The sequence below is a fragment of the Sorex araneus genome, chromosome 2 (genome assembly GCF_027595985.1).
Source record: "Sorex araneus isolate mSorAra2 chromosome 2, mSorAra2.pri, whole genome shotgun sequence".
NCBI lineage: Eukaryota > Metazoa > Chordata > Mammalia > Eulipotyphla > Soricidae > Sorex > Sorex araneus.
Genome location: NC_073303.1, coordinates 31805936 through 31828942, shown reverse-complemented (window position 1 = coordinate 31828942; position 23007 = coordinate 31805936). Strand labels below are relative to the sequence as shown.

The 23007-nt window shown below is 49.5% G+C and overlaps 2 protein-coding genes across 3 annotated transcripts; both read left to right on the top strand.

The window, feature by feature from the left end:
• The first annotated feature begins 2230 nt into the window (after nucleotides 1–2230).
• Nucleotides 2231–5431, top strand: LOC129398771 (patr class I histocompatibility antigen, A-2 alpha chain-like). Its single transcript, XM_055125590.1, has 7 exons — nucleotides 2231–2355; nucleotides 2634–2900; nucleotides 3078–3356; nucleotides 3916–4191; nucleotides 4310–4420; nucleotides 4857–4889; nucleotides 5201–5431. The coding sequence occupies exons 1-7, from the start codon at nucleotides 2289–2291 to the stop codon at nucleotides 5203–5205; spliced, it is 1038 nt and encodes a 345-aa protein (XP_054981565.1). The 5' UTR covers nucleotides 2231–2288; the 3' UTR covers nucleotides 5206–5431.
• Nucleotides 5432–19226: 13795 nt separating this feature from the next.
• LOC101551360 (class I histocompatibility antigen, Gogo-B*0102 alpha chain-like) lies at nucleotides 19227–21967 on the top strand. Of its 2 annotated transcripts, none has more exons than XM_055125591.1 (7): nucleotides 19227–19293; nucleotides 19592–19861; nucleotides 19990–20268; nucleotides 20805–21080; nucleotides 21200–21316; nucleotides 21745–21777; nucleotides 21912–21967. In XM_055125591.1, the coding sequence occupies exons 1-7, from the start codon at nucleotides 19227–19229 to the stop codon at nucleotides 21965–21967; spliced, it is 1098 nt and encodes a 365-aa protein (XP_054981566.1). The 2 variants fall into 2 exon arrangements, with proteins under 2 accessions (XP_054981566.1, XP_054981568.1); XM_055125593.1 differs by having other exon boundaries at nucleotides 21745–21787; nucleotides 21925–21967.
• The last annotated feature ends 1040 nt before the right edge of the window (nucleotides 21968–23007 follow it).

Sequence of the window (23007 nt, the reverse complement as noted above, 5' to 3'; positions counted from 1 at the left end):
ATATCCAGGATATACAAGACACTAGTAGACCTGTACAAGAAAAAGACCTCCAACCCTATCAAAAAATGGGGTGAAGAAATGAACAGAAACTTCCTCAAAATAGAAATACAAATGGCGAAAAGCACATGAAAAATGCTCCACATTATTAGTCATCAGGGAGATGCAAATCAAAACAGCAATGAGATATCATCTCACACCACAGAGACTGGCACACATCAAAAAGAACAAAAGCAACCAGTGCTGGCGTGGATGTGGAGTAAAAGGGATGCTCTTTCACTGTTGGTGAGAATGTCGACTGGTCCGGCCTTTCTGGAAAACAATATGCACAGTCCTTCAAAAACTAGAAATTGAGCTTCCATTCGACCCCCCAATACCACTTCTAGGAATATATCACAAGGGTGCAAAAAAGCACAGTAAAAATGACATCTGTACCTATAGGTTCGTTGCAGCACTGTTCACAATAGCCAAAATCTGGAAACAACCCAAGTGCCGGAGAACAGATAACTGGTTAAAAAAACTTCAGTACATCTACATGGTGGCTTTCAGGAGCAGCTTTCGAGAGAGATGAAGTCATAAAATTTGCATATAAGTGGGTAGACATGGAGAGTATCATGCTAAGTGAAATGAGTCAGAAAGAGTGACAGATATATAAAAGGACTGCACTTATTTGTGGAGCATAAAATAACATAACATGAGACTGACACCCACCTATGGAATTATACATGGAAGTGCTCAGAGAATCATATGTGTTATCTGGGATCAAAATCCAGTCAGATGCAAGCAAGGGAAATGTCCTACCTGCTGGTGGCCCCTGGGCCGAGGAGGGCTGGGGTGTTTGGGGAATCTGCCCAACCCCATTCTGAGGAAGGCTCAGAGCTCAGCCCTGACTGGTCTACATGAAAAATCTAGCAGCTTGGCATTCTTTTCAAGATTACTCAAAGAACTGGACCATTTCTATGCTGAAGAAAACACACACACACACACACACACACACACTTCTGGGGACTAGATACATAAATAAAGAGATGGAAGACATATGTTCTTTATGGGACTTTTACACCCAGAATGTTGGTGCTAGAGGTGGACTGTTGCCCCAGTAGGGGAGGGGGATTCCTGTATCTGCTCTATCTCTGCTTCCTCTCCTGAAAGTATCTCCCTTGAGAAAGCCCGTTACAAAGATGTTTTTCCCCATAAACCAAGGCCCTTGCATGTGTAAAAGTCTGTCTTGCATAGATTAAGGTCGTTAGGTATTTGCCCAAAGAATGTTGTTCTGATGATTATGGATTCTAAGTAATAAATATGATTCATGGAGAACAGTCAGGGCTCAGTCCACAGGCTATGAGCCTCCTCACCGCACGCTTTTTGTTCCCATTTCTGTCTCTTTCTTAGTCCTCATGGTGTCTCGAATTCAGGCCAGCTCAGGTAGGGCTGGTCCCCAGCAAAAATCTAATATGTTTTTCCTTCAAAAGATTTTATAGGGGCTGGCGAGATAGTATAGCAGGTAAGGTGCTTGCCTTGCCCCTTGCCAGAAATGGTTTCTATTGCCTGCATCCCCTATGTTCCCCTGAGCAGGAGTCAGAGGGAATTCCTGAGTACAGTGAGCATCACTGGGTGTGACACCTTGCCCCCCACAAAAGACTTTCTGTTAGCATGAATTTATTGTTGATATTATTCCAGTTGAAGTCATTTTCAGGCTTCAACTCTGCAAGGAGAGCTATTACAAAGGTAAGGCACTTGTCTTGCATGTGGCCAATACCAGTTTGATCCCGGCACCACATATGGTCCCATGACCATATCACTGCCAGAAGTGATCCCTGAGTACAGAGCCAGGAGTTACTCCTAAGCACTGACTGGTGTGGCCAAGAGCCAAAGACAAAACAAAATCATCACCACCCACAATAAAGGGGCTTTAACTCAGATTCATCTCATGGCAAACACTGACAGGCATAACCCGAATGCACAGAAGCATCTCTGAGGTCCTCAGGAACTTGTAAGATTATAGTGAGATACTGAAATGAAAACCATGGAAAATCGCTAAGTCAGCCTCAGCCCTGGACATGGGCAGACAGTGTGACAAAGATCAGATGAGCGAGCAGGTGAGAGGGTAAAGTCCCAGGTCCCAGATGTGGCTCCCAGTGTCCCCAGCGTGGAGTTGGGGGCGGGAGATCAGTACTGAGCATGCCTGGTCTACCCAGAGTTCACTCTTCCCTCTGCAACAGCGCCTTCTGCCCGGGTATTCGTGACGTGTCCCCAGTACTTACACTTCCACCAGCCAGAAGGCTCTGACTATGTGGGATCCAGGACCCCTCCTGCTGCTGCTCTCAGGGGCCCTGGCTCTAACCCAGATCCGGGCGGGTGAGTACGGGGTCAGGAGGAAAGTTAGTTGCAGGGAGAGGGAGGTGTGGGAGGGGGTTCGGGAGGGGGTGCCAGACATTGATGTGCAGGACCCTGCCCAGATGCCCCCCAATTGTTCCTCCTTGTCACTACAACCTCCAACTCCTCCTGCGGTCCCTCCCCCTTTCCGGTCTCCCTCTCCTCCTACCCGCCCCCCATCATCCTGAACCCTGGCGGGGTGGGGCTAGGGGGACGCAGGGCGGCAGGGCGGACTTGGTCTCACTCTCTCCCTCCCCCAGGTCCCCACTCCCTGCAGTATTTCCGCACCGCCGTGTCCTGGCCCGGCCTGGAGCCCCGCTTCATCACCGTCGGCTACGTGGACCATACGGAGTTCGTGCGCTTCGACAGCGACTTGGCGAGTCCGAGGATGGAGCCGTGGGCGCCGTGGGTGGAGCAGGAGGGACCCGAGTACTGGGAGGAGGAGACCCGGGTCGCCAAGGCCAACACACGGATTTACCGAGTGGCCCTGGGCAACCTGCGCGGCTACTACAACCAGAGCGAGGCAGGTGAGCGCGGCCGGGCAGGGACGAGCCAACACGGGGACGGGCCGGGTCGCCCCGAGGCGGGTCCGAGCGTCCAAGGGGCTGAGGGACCTGACCCCGGACCCTTGACAGGGAGAAGCCACGTAGTTCGCGCCCCGGTTTCATTTTCGGTTCGGGGTTAATCTGTGCGGGGCGGGTCAGACTCTCACACATACCAGAGCATGTACGGCTGCGACGTGGGGTCCGACGGGCGCCTCCTGCGCGGGTACAGTCAATACTCCTACGACGGCGCCGACTACCTCACCCTGAACGAGGACCTGAGCTCCTGGACGGCGGCGGCGGGCACGCAGGCTTGGAGAACCCAGCGCAAGTGGGACCACGCAGGTGCGGCTGAGCATCGCAGGAACTACCTGAATGACACCTGCGTGACTTGGCTCCTCAGATACCTGGAGAAGGGGAAGGACATGCTGCTGCGCACGGGTACGAGTACCCGAGTGGTGAGGACCCCAGACCTTACCTGGGGGCGGTGGTGGGGGGCGACTCCCCTCAAGGAGGGACATATTGGGGTTCAGTGCCAAAACAGTGCCCCGTCTTCAGTCAGGAGATGGATAGAGCCCCCTGGTTTCCATGTTCTGTACCAGAGGGACTCGCCCTCCCCTCAGGCCCACCCTGTGTCCACAGGACCATGAAGGACTCTAGGTGTTCCCTGGGGGGAGGGGAAACCTGCTCTGTAATAACAAATGTGGCTTCCCTGGGACCCGGCAGCCATCTGTGAACTCTCTCAGATCTCAGCTCTGACTCCTGCTTCTCTCAGTCCCTCACCCTCCACCCAGGGCAGGACCAGAGTCAGTGTCTCCTGAGAGACCCTAACCTCCTACCCAAACCCTGTTTGGGAACTTTCCAAGGAATTAGGATTTTATCCAGTTTCCCCAGCCAAGTTTGTGTTTGGATTTTTGCCTCCTATTCCAAACCAATTATCCTGTTCATCCTTATTATGGAAGTGACCCAAATTGTGAATTTTCTCATATTTCCTCCTCAGAAGCCCCCGAAAGACACATCACCCACCACCCCTTCTCTGACCAGGAGGTCACCCTGAGGTGCTGGGCCCTGGGCTTCTACCCTGCCGAGATCACCCTGACCTGGCAGCGTGATGGGGAGGACGTGACCCAGGACACAGAGCTGGTGGAGACCAGGCCTTCAGGGGATGGAACCTTCCAGAAGTGGGCGGCTGTGCTGGTGCCTTCTGGAGAGGAGCAGAGATACACGTGCCGTGTGCAGCACCAGGGGCTGCCAGAGCCTGTCACCCTGAGATGGGGTAAGAGGAAGACCAGGCATAGAGCCTGTTCTCAGGGAATCAAGGTTGGCCCCTCTGGGGAACTGTTGAGGGTCAGGCTGGGGCTGGGGGTCAGACCCTCTCCTTCCTCCCTTCCCAGAGCCCCCTTCTCAGCCCACCATCCTCACTGTGGGCGTCATTGTTGGCCTGGCTCTCCTCGCGATCACTGGAGCTGTGGTGGCAGCTGTGATCCGCAGGAGGAGGCGCTCAGGTAAGATGGGGGCAGGGGGGAATCTGTCCAACATGGCAAGTCTTGAGTCTTGCCCCACTTTGGTGGTCTCTTCCCCCCTACGCCCCATATTACTTCTCCTGTCTTGTTAGTGGGAACATCACTCACCCCTGTGCTGTTGCTCACACTCCCCTGTGTGTGCCGCTCTCAGGTTTGCTCAGGAAAGACACTTTCACCTCCATAAGCTGGGGATGAACCTGGTCCCCAGGGTCCCAGGTCACAGGGACTGTCCTTGTGAGCACAGACAGCCAGGAGAGGCTGGTCAGTCCAGGAACATCTCCTTCCTGTGTGTTTCCTGGTCCTGCCCTCAGTCTTCAGTGTTCTGACTCTTCCCTGGGGCCTGGGCCTAGAGAGCTGCTCTGTGGGCTCAGGACCCAGTGCTCTCTCCGACCTTCTCTGGGCTGTTTCCTTCCCGCAGGTGAGGAAGGAGGACAGTACACTCTAGTTGCAAGTAAGTATGGGGCCCTGGATTCCTGGATAGAGACCAGAGCCCACGGGGAGCTCTCGCACTCCTAGATCCTCCTCAAGTCCTAACCCCTGGGGTTCTGACCTTGGCTTGTTGGTTCCTCCCCAGACAGTGACAGTTCCAAGGACTCTAATGAATCTCTCTTGCATCCAATAAGTGAGACTCTGGAGGCTATAGTGGGCAGAATTATGTAGAGGGACAGGACTGGGTTTGGGGGTCCTTTGAGTGGGATGCTGGGTTCAGGATGTCACCACTTCTGTCACTCACCTGAGACTCTTCATTCTTTTCTCTCACAGCGTGAGACAGCTGCACCTCTGGGCATCCTCACTTCCCAATGCTGTGACTCAAGAACTGCTGATTCTCTGTCTGCCCTGGGACCCGAGTGTCCTGTCACATACCATAAAGGGGGAGACTGGCCATCCTTGCCCACTGGGTGCTCCCACACATGGCCTGCATTCTCTTCCCTGATGCTCTGTGTTATGTCAGCAGGACAGGACTCAGCCGTCTCCATCTGTGTTCTCCTTTTGTATTCCTGAATAATGGTGCTCACTTATTGAAACCCGCATCAGATTTGCATTTTTCTAATTCTTGTTTTGTGAGATTGAGGGGTTAATAAAGGAAAACCCTGAAATCTGATAGGGAAAAAAATGGAAATCCTGAGACCTTCCATGTGTTTTCTGTTTGGATTTGAGTCTGTCCCTGAGGTGACAGGAGAGGTTGTGAGTGGATGGTCAGGGACAGACCTGTGCCCAGTATGTCTCTTTCTCAGTCTTTGTGGGTTTTGATGTGGTCACTCATATGTCTGGGTCATCTCTCCTGCTTCTTCTCCTGGTCTCTAAGTACCACCTCATTCCACAGGCCTTCCTCACAGGGACTCACGTAACACCCGGCTTCATCCTGTCTTAGGACCATGAGCAACGAGGGCTTCTGTGCTGGTCAGTCTAGGCTCAGGCCTGGGTCTGCTCCTCAGCCCCATCTGGGTGTTTGTTTGTTGCTTCTGTGCAGGAGGCGCCTGTTCTCTTGTACACACATTCACAGCTCATTCTCTCAGTGTGTGTCCCCATCTCTGAGCCTCAGGAGGCATTTGCCTCTCACTGTCCCCTCAAGGCCCTGCGTCACCCCTGCACACAGAAGTCTCTGTGAGTGTTCAGACTTGCCATATTGGAATTCAGCCCTCCCACCCACCAACCCTGAAGCTCTAGGAATCTTAGTGCTGTCTGTGATCCATGCATTTATTAACTACTTTCAGTTACCTTACGCTTAGGGGTTAGAAAATTGGATCTGCAAACCCAAGATACTGTTCTGCTAAGAGATAAAGTGCTGTATGCTGTAGGTGCCAGTGTGGAAAAGAAGTAAAGTGAGGATGAAAAGCGCTTGTGAAAAAAGTGGGGGTGACATCGATGTCACTTGGAGTAGACATTGTAGCTCCCCCAGAACAGCACGTAGGTTGAGTTGCAGGAATTAGACAGTGTCTCTATCATGGTCTACACTGATCCTCTACCCACTGTGCCAGATATAGTGATAGTATTAGGGGTCTATCAAACAACAGAGAATGAAAATCAGGCAAAACTTACCAGCCTTTGAGATTTAGTATGAGGGGACAGACTTACACTGAAAATATAATAACCAAGGCAAGTGTTCTGGTTTGAAATTGGTAATCTCTGGGGGAAACAGGACCCACTTATAAATGTGTGGGGACAGGGACAGTGACTGTTTTCCTTGTCCAGTCAGTGTGGCTCCACAGGAAGGTGATCTTTGAGGAAATATGGGAGGATGTGAGGGACTGTCTGTGTGGGTGTCTGGTGGCAGGACATGTCAGTGTAAATGCACCAGGGCAGGTATGAATCTGTGTCAGGGAAGAGGAGGCATCAGTGTGGCTGGAGCAGTCACTGAGGTGAGGTCCTGGTGCCCCCAGGTCACGAGGCTGCCATCACTCTGTGATATTTGACTTCTATCTAAGAGGGGCAGCTACAGCAGGTTTGAATGAAAGTTCATTTTGGTGCGATTGTCTTTGGGTCATCAGTCTGGCTGCTGTGCAGATGGACAGTGAGCTTCAGGGAGCTGGGCAACTGGTTCAGATTCCTGGGTAGAGATGTTGGGGGCTTTGCAGTGTGAACAGGTGATATAATGGAAGCGACTGGATTCTGCGGGCATTTGAAGTTGGACTTTACAGCATTTCCTAATGTACGGAATATGGGTTAGTTGACAGGAATCAGAGAGAAACCCCAAATGTCAGGATGTGCAAGTGGAAGTATGGGTGCTTTTACTGGGCCCAAGATTCTGGAAGAAGCTCACTAAGGTAATGACAGCATAGGATCCAAGACAAGAGTGTGACAACTGAGACCTGTCAGAAATGCAGGTGATGTTGGTACCTGGACAGACAAGTCTGGATTCAGGTGGGATGTCTGGGCGGAAGTAACTGACTGCAAAAATGATATTTAAATGCTGGAGAACTTATGTGGACACTCCAACACTGATGACTGAAGACAAATGACTAGGACCACATCCTGAACCTCCAGAGCTGTGTGATCTGATCAGACCTCCCTCTACTTTTGGACATTATGGTTTGCAATATAGATACTGAGAGGCTATCATTTTTGGTCCTTTATCTACTTTCAGCACACATCTCCCATCCTGAACAATTTCTCCAACCATTATTGACTTAGTGATTCCTTCTCTATTCCAGCTGCCTCCTCCCCCAGCTCATGAGGCAGACTTCCAACTATCGACCAATCTTCTTGGCCCCTGTGTCTACTGTCATTTGGTGTCAAATTTTCTTAATATCAGATTTAGTAAAGGGCTTGAGAGATCTGAAATATATCTGTGCATCATGTGACACTTGGTACTAACAAATGTAACATACAAAACAGACTCACTTAGACAGACATGGCTTACATGAAGATATCAGTATACATATGTGGACTGGTCATCACGGTGACATAGAGCAGGCTGGAGGTCACACAGGACCAGAACCCATCATCCTCTCTCTGTCACCCTCTCAAAGGACACTCTATCCCTGCTGCATGTCACAGTTGTCACTGCCCACACCCCTGACTTCCTGACACTGGACACTGGGCCCTGAAGGAGGGAACCTGTCACCGATGTTTCTAGACACTGAGGACTCTGCTGCCACTCACCACCTTGACAAATGCACCTGCACTGTCCCAGCTTCTAAGCCCCCATGTCCTGAGTCAGAGTCCATCATGTGCTCTCCAGTCACGGGGCTCATGTCAGGTCCAGTGCAAGAATGTGCGGTGGGGTTTCCTCTCTCAGGCAGGGAGGGGCTCTACCTCCCGCCCATGTAGACTCCGCTCATGGGGGAGGGTGCAGGGTCTGAGGAAGGGGGTGGAGGGTGAGGAATTGGGAGAAAAGACAAGTTTCCATTTTCTGAGCTTTATTGGATCATTTCCCCTCATCAAGTGTGTCTAGAAGCTCCCCTGTGCCTGTCCCGTATCAGAGACTAGGGCTGTGGGGCGGTGACTTTCTCTCTTCACAGCCCCGTCACGCGGCTCTCACACACATGCTCTCAGCAGCCTCCTCCGTGCCCACCTGACTCAGATGGTGACACTCGGGCCTCTGCATTGAGTCTGGATGGAAACAGACTTTAGGGACTCGCCTGAGGGAGTTTATTTTGCATGTAGAAAAATGAAAACGAGGGGCTGGAGCGATAGCACAGCGGGTAGGGCATTTGCCTTGCACGCAGCCGACCCGGGTTCAAATCCCAGCATCCCATATGGTCCCGTGAGCACGGCCAGGGGTAATTCCTGAGTGCAGAGCCAGGAGTAACCCCTGTGCATCGCCAGGTGTGACCCAAAAAGCAAAAAAAAAAAAATGCAAATGATTTGTGGTCATGGTGGAGTGTGGTGACTTTCAATACTCCTCTCATCCTTTGCCCTGAGAGGTGGAGACAATCCCCTCTCCCAAATGTAGCTGGACTTGCGGGCTCACTCCCCATGGACAGAACAAAGCCCAGGGGATGTGCAGCTCCCAGAAGAAGGCTGATGTGGCCCTGTGTGCTCTGCCTGGTCTACATTCCTGGTCACTCATGAAAATCAGTGACCCGCATAGTATGTACACAGCTGAGGACACCCACATGACAGGAACTGAGGCTTTTCTCCAGCAGCATCTGGGTGAGCTGTGAAACTCTGAAGCAGACCCTTCCTGCCAGAGACCCAGAGCCGGAGCCATAAACCTGACCACACAGGGGCCTCCCACACCTTGGTACAGTGAGTCTTCGTTAGTGCACCTCCCAGGATGGGAAACTGGAGAATAATTAGACAAAGACTGGTAAATAGAGGATAAACAAGATGGGTTCCACAAAAACAAGAAGAACCAGTGCTGGCACGGATGCAGGGAGAATGTGATTCTAATTAATTGCTGCTAAGAATGGCAACTGGCCTAGTCTTTTTTGAAAGCAGTATGGTTCATACTTTAAAAAAAAAACTAGAAATTGGGCTCACATTTGATCTAGCTATACCACTTCTGGGAATATATCCTGAGGGTCCTCTACTTGTCCGACAAACATATAAGCATTCATAATATTAATCATTTTGTATGGACACAGTAAGAGATGCATTAAACTTATAGAATTGCTCTCCAGGGGCCATCTCGATCTCAGACTACAGTGGTCAGGCCAGAATAGTCTTTCCTATCCCTAGAAGGGTCTGAGTCTCGTCGTTACTTTTGGATCATGACAGCAGTATTTGTCCATGATCAAGCTCTTAACTTATAGTTAAGAATTAGGCACTTTGGCCAGGCCCATCTCGATGCCAGGGTAGCACATAACTCACCGCTTGCCATGGGTCCGTCCAGTCTTCGTCAGGACCCTGCTTTGGGGTGCTAGGAACTGAGGGCAACTGAGACTGAAGCCGAGAAAGCAGATGCCCGGGAATGAATAATATTCTAAGCCAATTAAATCCCAAGTTACAAAAGCATAATATTGTCTTCTTGTGTCTATACAAAAAGGACATTGCTTTAAAGTAAACTATTTAAAAGACATAAGGAGAGGAGAAAGGCAATATCAACTTACAATAGAAGTTCAGTGTTCTAGAAAAATCTGACCTTACAAATTGACAGAATCTGATTAGGGGTGAAAAGCCGATTAGCTGGTTAGGGAAGAGAGCATAGAGAAGTGGTTACAGATAAACAAAGGAATGGGAGTGACTCGGGAGCACCTTGATGGGTGTGACCCGGATAAACCTAAGCTCCTTGTGGCTATGTTATCCTACAGGCATAGATGATTACTCTTAAATTTTTAGGGTCTGACTCTTATAATTTTTAGCTAAACACCCTTGGTCTAGTGTTTTGTGGGGTTATTTTCTTAAACTATGTAATTTTAAAGCAGATTACAACAAATAACTTGAATAATTGAATAGCAACATCTAACTTCCCACACACACTTTATTTATATACAGCGATTTACAAAGTTGTTCGTGATGATTTGTCACAGGCATTCAATATTCCAACACCAATCCTATCACCACTGTCACCTTCCTCCCCTTCACCATTGTCTCCATTTCCCCAATCACACCTCAAGCCTGCCCCCATAGCAGGCCCACAATAATATATTTTATACTGCTTGTTACCAATAAATGTCTAGTGGGATGATAAAAAATTATTTCTTTAGGGGAAAATTGGTGAAAAATTTTGGATCTCATCACAGGGACATTAAGTCCTTGTCTGAGGGATTCCTAAACTGTTGTTGCTAGTTAAACCTTCTGTGTTAACGTTTTTGTTAGTTGGCATAGGTTGACTTCTACATTACATCCCAAGAATTTCGGTGTGCTCTTATTGGAATGTCAGTGTTGTAGAGTTTGGAGATGTCAATGCAGAAAATTCAAAATTTTTAACTGAGCAGTCCAGCTGGAGTTCTTTTATTTATTATTTATTCATTTATTCATTTATTTATTTATTTATTTATTGCTTTTTGAGTCACACCCAGCAGTGCACAGGGGTTAATCCTGGCTCTGCACTCAGGAATTACTCCTGGCAATGCTGGGGGGCCATATGGGATGCTGGGAATTGAACCCAGGTTGGCCACGTGCAAGAAAAATGCCCTACCCTCTGTGCCATTGCTCCAGCCCCTGGAGTTCATTCTTTACCTAGGTTGCAGCGTTGGGGTGTGGGATCATCTGCCAGGGCTTTGTTTTGCGCCAGCTGCCCTACCTCCCAAGCTGACTGCAAGTTAGAGGTCTCAGCCAGAATGGAAATGGGTAACTTTTGCAGCCCATTAATCTCTTTTGAATTTATTTATGAGTTTGTGGAACAAGACCAGTAGATGAGCTTCCATGGTGGCAGCTGTGGGACATGGCCTTGGTTGCCCTAACATCTGATGTTATGGCAAATATTTTTATGGCCAGGAGCAAATTTGATGTTTTACTAAACTCCATACTTTGATTTCATTAGATTCCCTCTCTGTCCTTCCAGTATTTTAGGATTCCTTCAAGGATCTATATTAATCCCCATAGCATCTCTCTGTGATAGTTTCCCAGACTCCCCTTGTTTTGATGACATTGACATTTTGAGGGGTGTTGCTCAAATATACTGTAAAAGGTCCCTCAGTTTGATTGCTGCATTATGAGTAGGATTTAAGGAAGAAGATTAAGGAGGGTAAGGGTCATGTCCATTCAACCTATCAAGTGCCCACAACATCAACTTGACTGATTACTAATGACATGAGGCTTTACCTGAAATAAGACAATTCCTAGATTTCTTCCAGGAAAGTTTATTTTTGCTTTTTCCCACATTTCTGTTGACCCTGTAGTCTTGGAAGTCAGTGGTAAGTGTTTGCCTTCCATGTGTGAGAACCAGAGTTCGGTTCCCCACTGTCAAGTACAAATATATGGAGATAAATAGAGAGATAGATGGATAGGTGAATAGAATGATGGTTGGAAAGATTCGGATTGTTGAATTCTCTGTATTCCACATTATCTCATTACTTATTTTTTATGACTCCGAAAATACATTGTATCTAAGAATGTTTTTATGTTTGCTTGTTTGTATTGCTTTCAGGTCACACTCGAAAGTGCTCAGGGCTTACTCCTGGCTCTGCACTCAGGGAGAACTCCTGAGGAGGTCAGAGGATATGTGTGGTGGGGATCAAACACTGGTCAACAGCATCAAGGCAAATGCCATAACTGTTGAACTATCTCTCTGGCCCCTCTAAGGTTTTATCTTGAAGGGGTTGAAAAGATGAGACTTTGCTTCTTTCTGCAATTCAGAAAGTTTTGTCTTGGAACAAGACCAGAGATCAGAGTTCTGGTTATGAAACGCAAAGAGCAGGGGAGAAGGAATTAGAGGAATTAGAGGAAAGTGGTCAAAAGAAATAAATTTCCACTTAGAAGTATTAAGTCTGGAGATAGAATACAGTGACTAGGGCACTTGTCTTGCATGAAGCTGATCCAGATTCAATCCCTGCCATCCCATATCATCCCTCAATCCCATCAGGAGTGATGAGTGCAGAATCAGGAGTAAGCCCCGAGCACTGCCAGGTGAGGTGTTTCCTGCCCTTGAGCCCAAAAGATAAGTTCTAGGAATACGTACTTGTTCAATATGATTTCTATAGTTAACACTGCAGTGGGATACATAGGAAAGTTGTTAGATAGGGGAATAAACCTTAAGTTTTTATGACAAGAATATTTTCTCTTTTTATTTGTATTCTTTTGTATTGCTTACTTGCTATCTGAGAAGGGTGTGAACTAAGCCTATTGAGGTTATCATTGCCTCAAGAATATTTTATTTTATTTTAATTTTTTATTAGTGAATCTGAGTTTGAGCACCCTGTTTGGCTAGGGCTTCAATGACCCTTTCAATCTCAACAGAATCAAAGGCCTTCTTTAAATCAATGAACATTAGGACAGAGTGGGATCTTGAACTCTCATGAAACTTCAACGAACTTGGTCATTGTGTGGATATGGTCGATTATGCTGAATCCTTTTTCTGAACCCAGCTTGCTTACATGCTTGTCCTTTGTCTAGTGTTCTGCCTATTCTATTCAGAGTGACTCGAGTGAACAACATGTAGAGGACAGACAACAGGCAGATTGGGCGATAGTTGCTGATGTCGTGGATGTCTCTCTTCTTGTACAACAGAACGGTCCTGCTGGTTTTCCACTGGGATGGAACCTTGCAGATGGACAGGTAGCATGTGAAGAGCCAAGCCAGTGTATTGACAAGTACTGGCGACAGATTCTTCAGGTGTTCAGGTCTGATCTTGTCTGGACCGGGTGCTGTACACGTCTTTACCGACAAAATGGCGTGTTGGATTTTGGAAGGAAGGATGTTGGGAATGACATATCCATCCTGTGGAATTTGGTATGTGGTCGGGTGGATGTGGCTGTCAATGAGATCCAAGAAGAAGTTATGAATAATCCTCTCCATTGCCCTTCTGGAAGATGTGATAGATCTAATCAGGACATTGGAGGGCAGTCATCTTGGTCTTGTAGTTGGTGAAGAACAGTCGAGCATTATGAATACTGTTCCCAGTTTCTCCTGCATTGGCCAAGACTGCTGCTCTTCTCTCTTTGAGGTCTTCCTTTATCACTTCTCTGCACAGCTTTGCAAGCTCAGACATTAACTTGTGATTGCCTGAAGCTCGTGCCAAACCACGTTGGCGAATGAGCTCGAGAGTTTCCAAAGACAGGCATCTGTTTGTGGCTTCCCCACTCTCAGCATTCTTCATGCAGTCATGGAGGTGCTGAACCAGTCAATCATATTCCTTGTTGATGTTGTCAATGACAGCATCTTACCACGTTGCCGCAATAGTGCCAAAGAGCTCCCAGTTGGTGGTCATTCTGAAAGTTCTCTTCTTAAACTTAAACTTAAACTTAAATTTCCTCTTAAACTCAAATTCAGTGTATCAAGATCCTCCATGAGTTGTATTACAGATTCACCGCCAGGATCCCACTATTCTACAAGGAACTGATCATTGACGTAAAGAGGGGTTCGGCAGGGTGATACCATTTCACCGAAACTCTTCAGTGCCACCCTCAAGAACATCATGCGATGACTGGAATGGGAAGGAATGGGAAGGAATTGGGCAACTATCGCCCAATCTGCCTGTTGTCTGTCCTCTACATGTTGTTCACTCGAGTCACCACCTCCGCTTCACTGATGACATCATTCTAATAACACCAAACATTAATCAAGCAGCACAAATGCGGGCCAACTTCGACCGCAAGTGTGGAAAGGTCAGATTGCAGCTGAATCTCACCAAAACAATGTTCATGAAAAACAAACTAGTCCCTGACATTCCATTTGCTCTCAGTGGAATGAACATCTCCGAATGCAGCAGCTATGTGTACCTGGGTCGAGAACTCAACATGAGGAATGACTTGGCGCCAGAACTGTGCAGGAGGAAGAGAGCAGCGTGGATTGCCTTCAAGAGTGTCAAAGAAGTGGTTAGGACAAAGAACCTCCGGCTCCGGGCACAACTTCTTTACTCCATCACTCTTTCTGCACTAACATACGCCTCAGAGACCTGGGCCCTACGAAAACAGGATGAAAACGCTACTCTGGTATCCCAAAGAGGAATCAAAAGAGTTATGCTTGAAGTGTCACATTTCATTCAAGAGAGAGAAGGAATGCGGAGTTCTGACCTCTGTCGATGATCAAGAATCAGGGACTCTGTCTCATTTGCCAAGGCGTCAAAACTCAAATGGGAAGACACGTAATGTGATTTAGAGATGACCGCTGGACTAGAGCTGTTACTGATTGGATTCCACGTGACGTCAAAAGACTGTTTGGCTGCCCTCCTACAAGATGGCCAGACTTCTTCATCAAAACCCTGAACAAACAGTTTAAGGCTTTTTGTGTTCCTGGACCGAGCAGATACCATTGGGCTACACTAGCACATGACAGGGATGAATGGAGACATTACTGGTGCCCACTCTAGCAAATTGAAGATCAATGGAATGACAAGTGATACCAGTGATTAGTGATTCACCGTGGGGTACAGTTACAAATTTACAAACTTTCGTGTTTGCATTTCAGTCATACAATTATCATTTACCCATCCCTCCACCAGTGCCCATTCTCCTCCACTAATGTTCCAAATATCCCTCCAACCATCCCCACCCCATCCCCCACCTTCCCATCCCACTTCTGCAGCAGAGCATTTCCTTTAGTTCTCTCTCCTTTTGGGTGTTGTAGTTTGTAATAGAGGTATTGAGTGGTCATCATGTTCAGTCTATGGTCTACTTTCAGCACCCATCTTTCAATCTGATGAGTCCTCCCAACATACTTTACTTGGTGTTCCTGAGCTGCCTTTTCCCTCAGCTTGTGAGGAAAACTGTGAAGCAGACCTCCTGGTCCTTATCTCTACAACTGTTGAGTGTTAGTCTCCCATTCCATTACTTTATATTCCACAGATGAGTGCGATCTTTACATGTCTGTCTCTCTCATTCTGACTCATTTCACTTAACATGATCCACTTATATGCAAATTTCACACGTATGAAATTCTAACAGCTGCATAGTATTCCATTGTGTAGATGTACAAAACTTTCTTTAACCAGTCACTTGTTTTTGGACACTCCGTTTTTTTCCAGATTTTGGCTATTCTAAACAGTGTTGCAATGAACATACAAATGCAGATGTCATTACTACTATACCTTTTTACCTCTCCGGGATACATTCCCAGGAGTGGTATTGCTGGGTCAAATGGGAGCTCAATTTCTAATTTTTTTGAGAATTGTCCATATTTGGATAAAGCTTATTATTTCCAAATATGTCACATAAAACAACAGATTAAAGGCAGGCAAAAATATGAAAATCCAGCTAGCTTCTGATGAGACAGAGAAGACACTTTAAATACATACAGTGTGAAGGATTCACTCTTCCACAACACCATTTATGTTCTGGATTAGTTTTGTCCTTTTTCCTTCCTATTTTGGGGTGGGGACTTCCAAACAGTGCTCAGGAGGCCTCTGAGCAACCTCCAGGTTCTCCAGCACCACACCTGTGGTGCTCTGAGGCCCATGTGTGCACCATGATTTACGAAGTTGTTTGTTGTACAGTTGTTTCAGTAAATCCATGTTCCAATGTCAATTCCACCATCAGTATGACTTTCCCTTCACCAAAGTCATTAGTTTCCCACCCAGTCCCTCAGCCTGCCCCTCCTCCTCCTCCTCCTCTTCCTCCTCCTCCTCCTCCTCCTCCTCCTCATCATCATCATCATCATCCCGTTGATCGTCGAATTTCTCGAGCAGTCTCAGCAACCTCTCCATTCGTCCTATCCCTGAGATTTTAGAAGCCTCTCTCTACTCGGCCTTCCCAACGATGCCACATTGGAGGCTCTTTCAGGGTCAGGGGAATGAGACCCAGCTTGTTACTGGCTTTGGCATAGCAATACACTATGGGAAGTTTGCGAGGCTCTCCCATGTGGGCAGGAAACTCTCAGCAGCTTCATGGCCACGGCCGCGCACTTCTGGGAGCTTGCTTTTAAATCTCTGAATGTTGGCCATTGATGGGATTATACACAACTGGGTTCCTCTGCCGGTACCTTCATGCGTGAGGCTTGTCCAAATGCGTGGAGAGGGGCCTTGAGCCTGGCTGTGTTCCGGAGGTCTTCAGCCACTGGGAGCTCTGCTCTGGGCGGGGAGGGAAGCTGGAGCCCATCCCCTCCGAGGGGCCCAGGGGAAGACAGCCAGGCACATGGGCAAGAGACTCTCTGTGCCCTGCCTCCTGTTGGGAGAAAATGACCATGCTCTATGCTTTTTTCTCTTTCTTTGGAGGAGGCAGTGGCAAGGTTTGCTCTTTTCCTTGGGCCCCTCCCCTTAGCTGCAGGGAAGCTCGGCCCCATTCTCAGGACTCTAAGCGGCGGCCCCTTGCTGGACAAGGGAACATGGTGAACAGAGGCCAGAAGACCTCGACAGCCCCTTTAGTAGGCTCAAAGAAATTTAGTTCATATTGCTTGTTACAACACATGCCAAAACATAAAATTATTCCTGCATTAAATAATTCCCTTGTAGTGGCAGTTCTTGCTGGGATGAACGAAGTGCCACTTGAGTTCTAGCTCTCTGAGGTCGCACCGGTGGGCTGGCTTTCTGAGGTCGTATGCAGGCATTGGCTCTGAGGTTGCACATGTCAGCTGTGGTGTCAGCACACTTGGCTGCGCTGCTCATTATTTTGGACACACACACTGGAATTTCCTCCTCACCAACAAGCCTGATCCCCTAATGGGCACAAAATAATTTACTCTATATTGCTTGTTACAACAAGAAAGTATCAGATCAATAGAAGTCAATCAGTGATCACTGTTCAATCTCACAATGGTGTCACTAAAGCTGAGTGTCTGAGTGTTTACTGGATGCTTTGTGCCTCTAAGCCTTCTGTGTTACTATTTTTGCTCACTGAGCTTGGTGGTCTTTGACACAACAATTTGTTTAACATTTTTATTGAATCACTGTGAGATAGACCCTGACAAAGTTGTTCATGACTGGATTTCAGTCATACAGTATTCCCACACCATCCCTGCACCAGTGGACATTTCCAGCACCAGTGTCCCCAGGTTCCCTCCCATCACCCCCACTCCCCACCCACTTCTTACCTCTATGGCAAGTGCTTTACTTCTCTCTCTCCTCTCTCTCCTCTCTCTCTCTCTCTTTCTCTCTCTCTCCCCTTTGGGACATTGTGGTTTGCAATATCCTACACAACTTTTTATCAAATCTGCTGTTTTCTTACTGGGCTGGGGTAAGATGGTTCAAACTACTATGAAAAGGGGTGTCGCTCCAGAAGCTGGAAGCATTTGGTGGCTTGGCAGCTTGATGAGGCTCAGTTGTAGAGCTGGGCCATTTCTATGCCTGAAACTTTGGGTGTGGGTGGGCGCTGGTGGCCCCTGGACAGGGGAGGGTGGCTGGGGTGTTCGGGGAATCTGCCCAACCCCATTCAGAGGAGGGCCCAGAGCCCAGCCCTGACTGGTCTACATGGAAGATTTAGCAGCTTGGCGTTCTTCTCAAGATTACTCAAAGAACTGGACCATTTTTCTGCTGAAAAAAAGAAAACTTGTTGGGGACTAGATAAATAAAGGAGATGGACAAGAAGCTCTTGTGGGATCCCTTGGTTCTTTATGGGACCTTTATGGAACCTTTCAACCCAGAATACTTGCACTGGAGGGGGAATATTGCCCTGGCAAGGGGGAGGAGGTGTAGGGGAGGGTTCTGTATCTTCTCTATCTTTGCCTCCACTCCTGAAAGAATCTCTCTTTGAGAAAGTCCATTACAAAGATGTTTTTCCCCATGAACTAAGGCTCTGGATGTGTAAAAGTCTATTTTGTATACTATATTATATATATTATATTTTATACAATTCTTGGTATTTGCACAAAGAATGTTGTTCTGATGATTATTGATTCTAAGTAATAAATATGATTCACAGAGAAGAGTCAGGGCTCAGTCCACAGGCTGTGAGCCCCTAACCACAAGCTTTTCACTCCCATTCCTGCCTCTTTCTTAGTCCTCATGGCGTCCATGGATCAGGGCTGCTCAGCTGGTGCTGGTCCCTGGCAAGAAATCTAATATAATTTTTCTTAAAGGACTTTCTAGGGGCTGGTGAGATAGTATAACAGGTAAGGAGCTAGCCTTGCACCTTGCCAGAAATAAGTTCTATTGCCTGCATCCCCTATGTTCCCCTGAGTGCTGCCAGGAATAATTCCTGAGTACAGAGACAGTGAGCATCACTGGGTGTGACACCTTGCCCTCCCCCAAAAGACTTCCTGTTGGCATTAATCTGTTGTTGATATTATTCCAGTTGAAGTCATTTTCAGGCGGTAACTCTGCAGTAGTGATATTACAGAAGGTAAGGTGCTTGCCTTGCATGTAGCCAACAAAGTTTGATCCACAGCACCGCATATGGTCCCATGAACCTGCCAAGAGTGATCCCTGAGCACAGAGCCAGGAGTTACAACTGAGCGCTGCCTGGTGTGGCCAAAAGCTGAAAAAAAAAGTCATCACACAATAAAAGGCTTTAATTCCGATTCCTCCCACGGCAAACACTAATAGGCATAACCTAAATGCACAGAAGCATCTCTGGGGGTCCTAATGAACTTGCAAGATTGTAGCAAGATACTGAAATGAAACCCATGGAAAATCTATGAGTCAGTCTCAGCCCTGAACACTGGACACAGTGCGACAAAGATCAGGTGAGGGCGCAGACTAGAGGGCGAAGTCCCAGGTCCCAGGTGTGGCTCCCAGTGTCTCCAAGGTAGTGTTGGGGGGAGATCAGACCTGGAGATTCCTGGTCTCCCCAGAGTTTCATTTCTCCCACTGCAACCTGTAACTGACTGCAATCTCCAGAGAGACAAAAGGTCTCCGCCTAATTCCTTCACTATGTGGGAGCCTCGACTCCTCCTGCTGCTGCTCTCAGTGGCCCTGGCCCTGACCCAGACCTGGGCTGGTGAGTGTGGGGTCGGGAGGGGAGTTCATTGCGGGGGTGGGGGGGGGGAAGGGTGTGAACTGCCAGACATTGGTGTGCAGGACCCCCGAGAAGGAGTTTCTCCACTTCTCTGCCAGAATGCCCCCAAATGTTCCGCCTTGTGCCCCCAATCTTTAACTCTCCCCACGCCCCTAAGTCTCTCCCTTCTCGGTTCCTCTCCCTTTTCCCGTCTCCCGAGCCCCCGAGCCCCCACCCTTTCCCTCACCTGGCCCCGAGGCGCGCGGGGCTGGGCCGGGTCTCACCCTTTCCCCTCCCCCAGGCCCCCACTCCCTGCAGTATTTCTACACTACCGTGTCCCGGCCCGGCGGGGGGGAGCCCCGCTTCATCGTCGTCGGCTACGTGGACGACACGCAGTTCGTGCGCTTCGACACCGACTCGGCGAGTCCGAGGATGGAGCCGCGGGCGCCGTGGATGGAGCAGGAGGGACCCGAGTACTGGGAGGGGGAGACGCGGAAACTTAAGGGCAAAGCACTGACTTTCAGAGGGAGCCTGAGCAACCTGCGCGGCTACTACAACCAGAGCGAAGCGGGTGAGCGCGGCCGGGCAGGCACGAGCCAACAAAGGGACAGGCTGGGTCGCCCCGAGGCGGGGAGGACCTGCGGGGGCCCGGCACCGGTTTCGTTTTCGGTTCGGGGCTAATCTGTGCTGGCGGGTCAGACTCTCACACCTACCAGAGAATGTCCGGCTGCGACGTGGGGTCCGACGGGCGCCTCCTGCGCGGGTACCGTCAAGACGCCTACGACGGCGCCGACTACATCGCCCTGAACGAGGACCTGCGCTCCTGGACGGCGGCGGCGGGCACGCAGGCTTGGAGAACCCTGAGCAAGTGGGAGCAGGCGGGTGAGGCTCAGCACAGCAGGAACTACGTGGAAAACGTCTGCGTGCCTTGGCTCCTCAGATACCTGCAGAACGGGAAGGACACTCTGCTGCGCGCAGGTACGGGGTTCTGGGTGGTGAGGACACTGACCGCCCTTGGGCGGGGCCGACTCCGCACAAGGGGGGACATAGTGGGGTTCAGTGTCAGAACAGCGCCCCTTCTTCAGTCAGGAGGGGACAGACTCACCTGGTTTCCATGTTCTGTGCCACAGAGACCCGCCCTCCCCTGTGTCCGCAGGACCCTGAAGTTACTCAGTGTGAGAGGATGGGTGGGAGGGGCGACCTTCTCTGAAATTATAAACGTGGGTTCCCTGGGACCTGGCAGCAACTTGTGAACTCTCTCAGATCTTAGCTCTGACTCCTGCTTCTCTCAGTCACTAACCCTCCACCTAGGGCAGGACCAGAGTCAATGTCTCCTGAGAGACCCTAACCTCCTTCCCAAACCCTGTTCTAGAACTTTCCAGGAATTAGGATTTTATCCAGTTTCTCTAGCCAAGCTTGTGTCTGGATTCTTACCTCTTATTTCAAACCAATTATCCTGTTTATTCTCAGTGGAAGTGACCCAAAGTGTAAATGTTCTCATTCTTCCTCCTCAGAAGCCCCTAGAAGACACATAACCCACCACCCATTCTCTGACCGGGAGGTCACCCTGAGGTGCTGGGCCCTGGGCTTCTACCCTGCCGAGATCACCCTGACCTGGCAGCGTGATGGGGAGGACCTGACGCAGGACACAGAGCTGGTGGAGACCAGGCCTTCAGGGGATGGAACCTTCCAGAAGTGGGCGGCTGTGGTGGTGCCTTCTGGAGAGGAGCAGAGATACACGTGCCGTGTGCAGCACCAGGGGCTGCCGGAGCCTGTCACCCTGAGATGGGGTGAGGAGGGGGACGGGGCACAGAGCCTATTCTCAGGGAGTCAAGGTTGGCCCCTCTGGGGAACTGTTGAGGGTCAGACTGGGGCCGGGGGTCAGACCCTCTCCTTCCTTCCTTCCCAGAGCCCCCTTCTCAGCCCACCATCCTCACTGTGGGCCTCATTGTCGGCCTGGCTGTCCTCTGGATGGTGGTCACTGGAGCTGTGGTGGCAGCTGTGATCAGCAGGATGAAGCACTCAGGTAAGATGGGGGAGTGGGGTGGGCAGGAATCTGTCCAACATGGCAAGTCTTGAGTCTTGTCCTTCTTTGGGGGTCCCCCCCTGTATTAGTTCTCCTGCCTCATTAGCGGGAGCACAACCCGCCCCTGTGCTGTTGCTCACACTCCCCTGTGTGTGCCGCTCTCAGGTTTGCTCGTGAAACTTTCGCCTCCATAAGCTGGAGATGAACCTGGTTCCCAGGGTCCCAGGTCACAGGGACTGTCCCTGTGAGCACAGACCACCAGGAGGAGGCTGGTCAGTCCAGGAACATCTCTGTCCTGCATGTTTCTTAGTCCTGCCCTCAGTCTTCAGAGTTCTGAGACTTCCCTGGGTTTCGGGCCTAGAGAGCTCTCTGTGGGCTCAGGACCCAGTGCTCTCCCCGACCTTCCCTGGACTGTTTCCTTCCCGCAGGTGAGAAAGGAGGAAAGTACACTCAGGCTGCAAGTAAGTGTGGGCAGGGCTGGGGCCCTGGAATCCTGGGGACAGAGACCGGAGCCCACAGGGAGCTCCCACACCCCTAGTTCCTCCTCTAGTCCCACCCCCAGGGCTCTAACCTTGTCCTGTTTGTTCCTCCCCAGACAGCGACAGCAGTTCCCAGGGCTCTGATGAGTCTCTCTCGAACCCGAACCCGTAGAGGTGAGACTCTGGAGGCTGGAGTGGGCAGGATTGGGCAGAGGGGATGGGACTGGGTTTGGGGGTTCTTTGAGAGGGATGCTGGGAGCTTGCTCAGGATGTCACCACTTCAGTCACTCACCTGAGTCTCTTCATTCTTTTCTCTCACAGTGTGAGGCAGCTGGCCTGCTGGGTTTCCTCACATCCCAATGTTGTGTCTCAAGAACTGCTGATTCTCCTTCTGCCCTGGGACCTGAGTGTGTCTGTTTTTCTGTCACATACTGTGATGGGGAAGACTCACACACCAATGCCCACTGGGCCCTCCACACTGACCTGCATCCTCTCCCTGATGCTCTGGGCTGTGCCAGCAGAGACAGGACTCAGCCGTCTCCATCTGTGTTAGCTTCTTGTTTTCCTGAATAGTGTTTCTATTAATAAGTATCTGATTTGCATTTTTCTATTTCTTATATTGTGGAAATTTTTCTGTTTCCTGTGTTTAGGGGTTAATGAAGGAAATCGCTGAAATTTGAAAAAGAACAAATAGAAATCCTGAGACCTTCCTTGTGTTTTGTTTTGCTTTGAGTCAGTCCCAGTGACAGGACAGACTGTGAGGGGATGGGCAGGGAGAGATCTGTGCCCATTCTGCCTTTTATCAGTCATTTTGGGATTTGATGTGGTCACTCATATGTCTGGGTCATCTCTCCTGCTTCTTCTCCTGGTCTCTAAGTACCACCTCATTCCACAGGCCTTCCTCACAGCGACTCAGGTAACACCCGGCTTCATCCTGTCTTAGGACCATGAGCAGCGAGGGCTTCTGTGCTGGTCAGTCTAGGCTCAGGCCTGGGTCTGCTCCTCAGCCCCATCTGGGTGTTTGTTTGTTGCTTCTATGCAGGAGGCGCCTGTTCTCTTGTACACACATTCACAGCTCATTCTCTCAGTGTGTGTCCCCATCTCTGGGCCTCAGGAGGCATTTGCCTGTCACTGTCCCCTCAAGACCCAGCATGGCCCCTGCACACAGGAGTCTCTGTCGGCCACATGCAAGGCAAACACCCTACCTGCTTC

Excerpts from the sequence above, each read along its gene's own strand:
- LOC129398771 (XM_055125590.1), top strand. The coding sequence starts at position 2,289 with ATGTGGGATCCAGGACCCCTCCTGCTGCTGCTCTCAGGGGCCCTGGCT. Across the intron at positions 2,901-3,077 it reads CTACAACCAGAGCGAGGCAG|ACTCTCACACATACCAGAGC; the intron begins GTGAGCGCGGCC and ends GGGGCGGGTCAG. Across the intron at positions 4,192-4,309 it reads GCCTGTCACCCTGAGATGGG|AGCCCCCTTCTCAGCCCACC; the intron begins GTAAGAGGAAGA and ends CTCCCTTCCCAG.
- LOC101551360 (XM_055125591.1), top strand. The coding sequence starts at position 19,227 with ATGTGGGAGCCTCGACTCCTCCTGCTGCTGCTCTCAGTGGCCCTGGCC. Across the intron at positions 21,317-21,744 it reads CAGCAGGATGAAGCACTCAG|GTGAGAAAGGAGGAAAGTAC; the intron begins GTAAGATGGGGG and ends TCCTTCCCGCAG. Across the intron at positions 21,778-21,911 it reads AAAGTACACTCAGGCTGCAA|ACAGCGACAGCAGTTCCCAG; the intron begins GTAAGTGTGGGC and ends GTTCCTCCCCAG.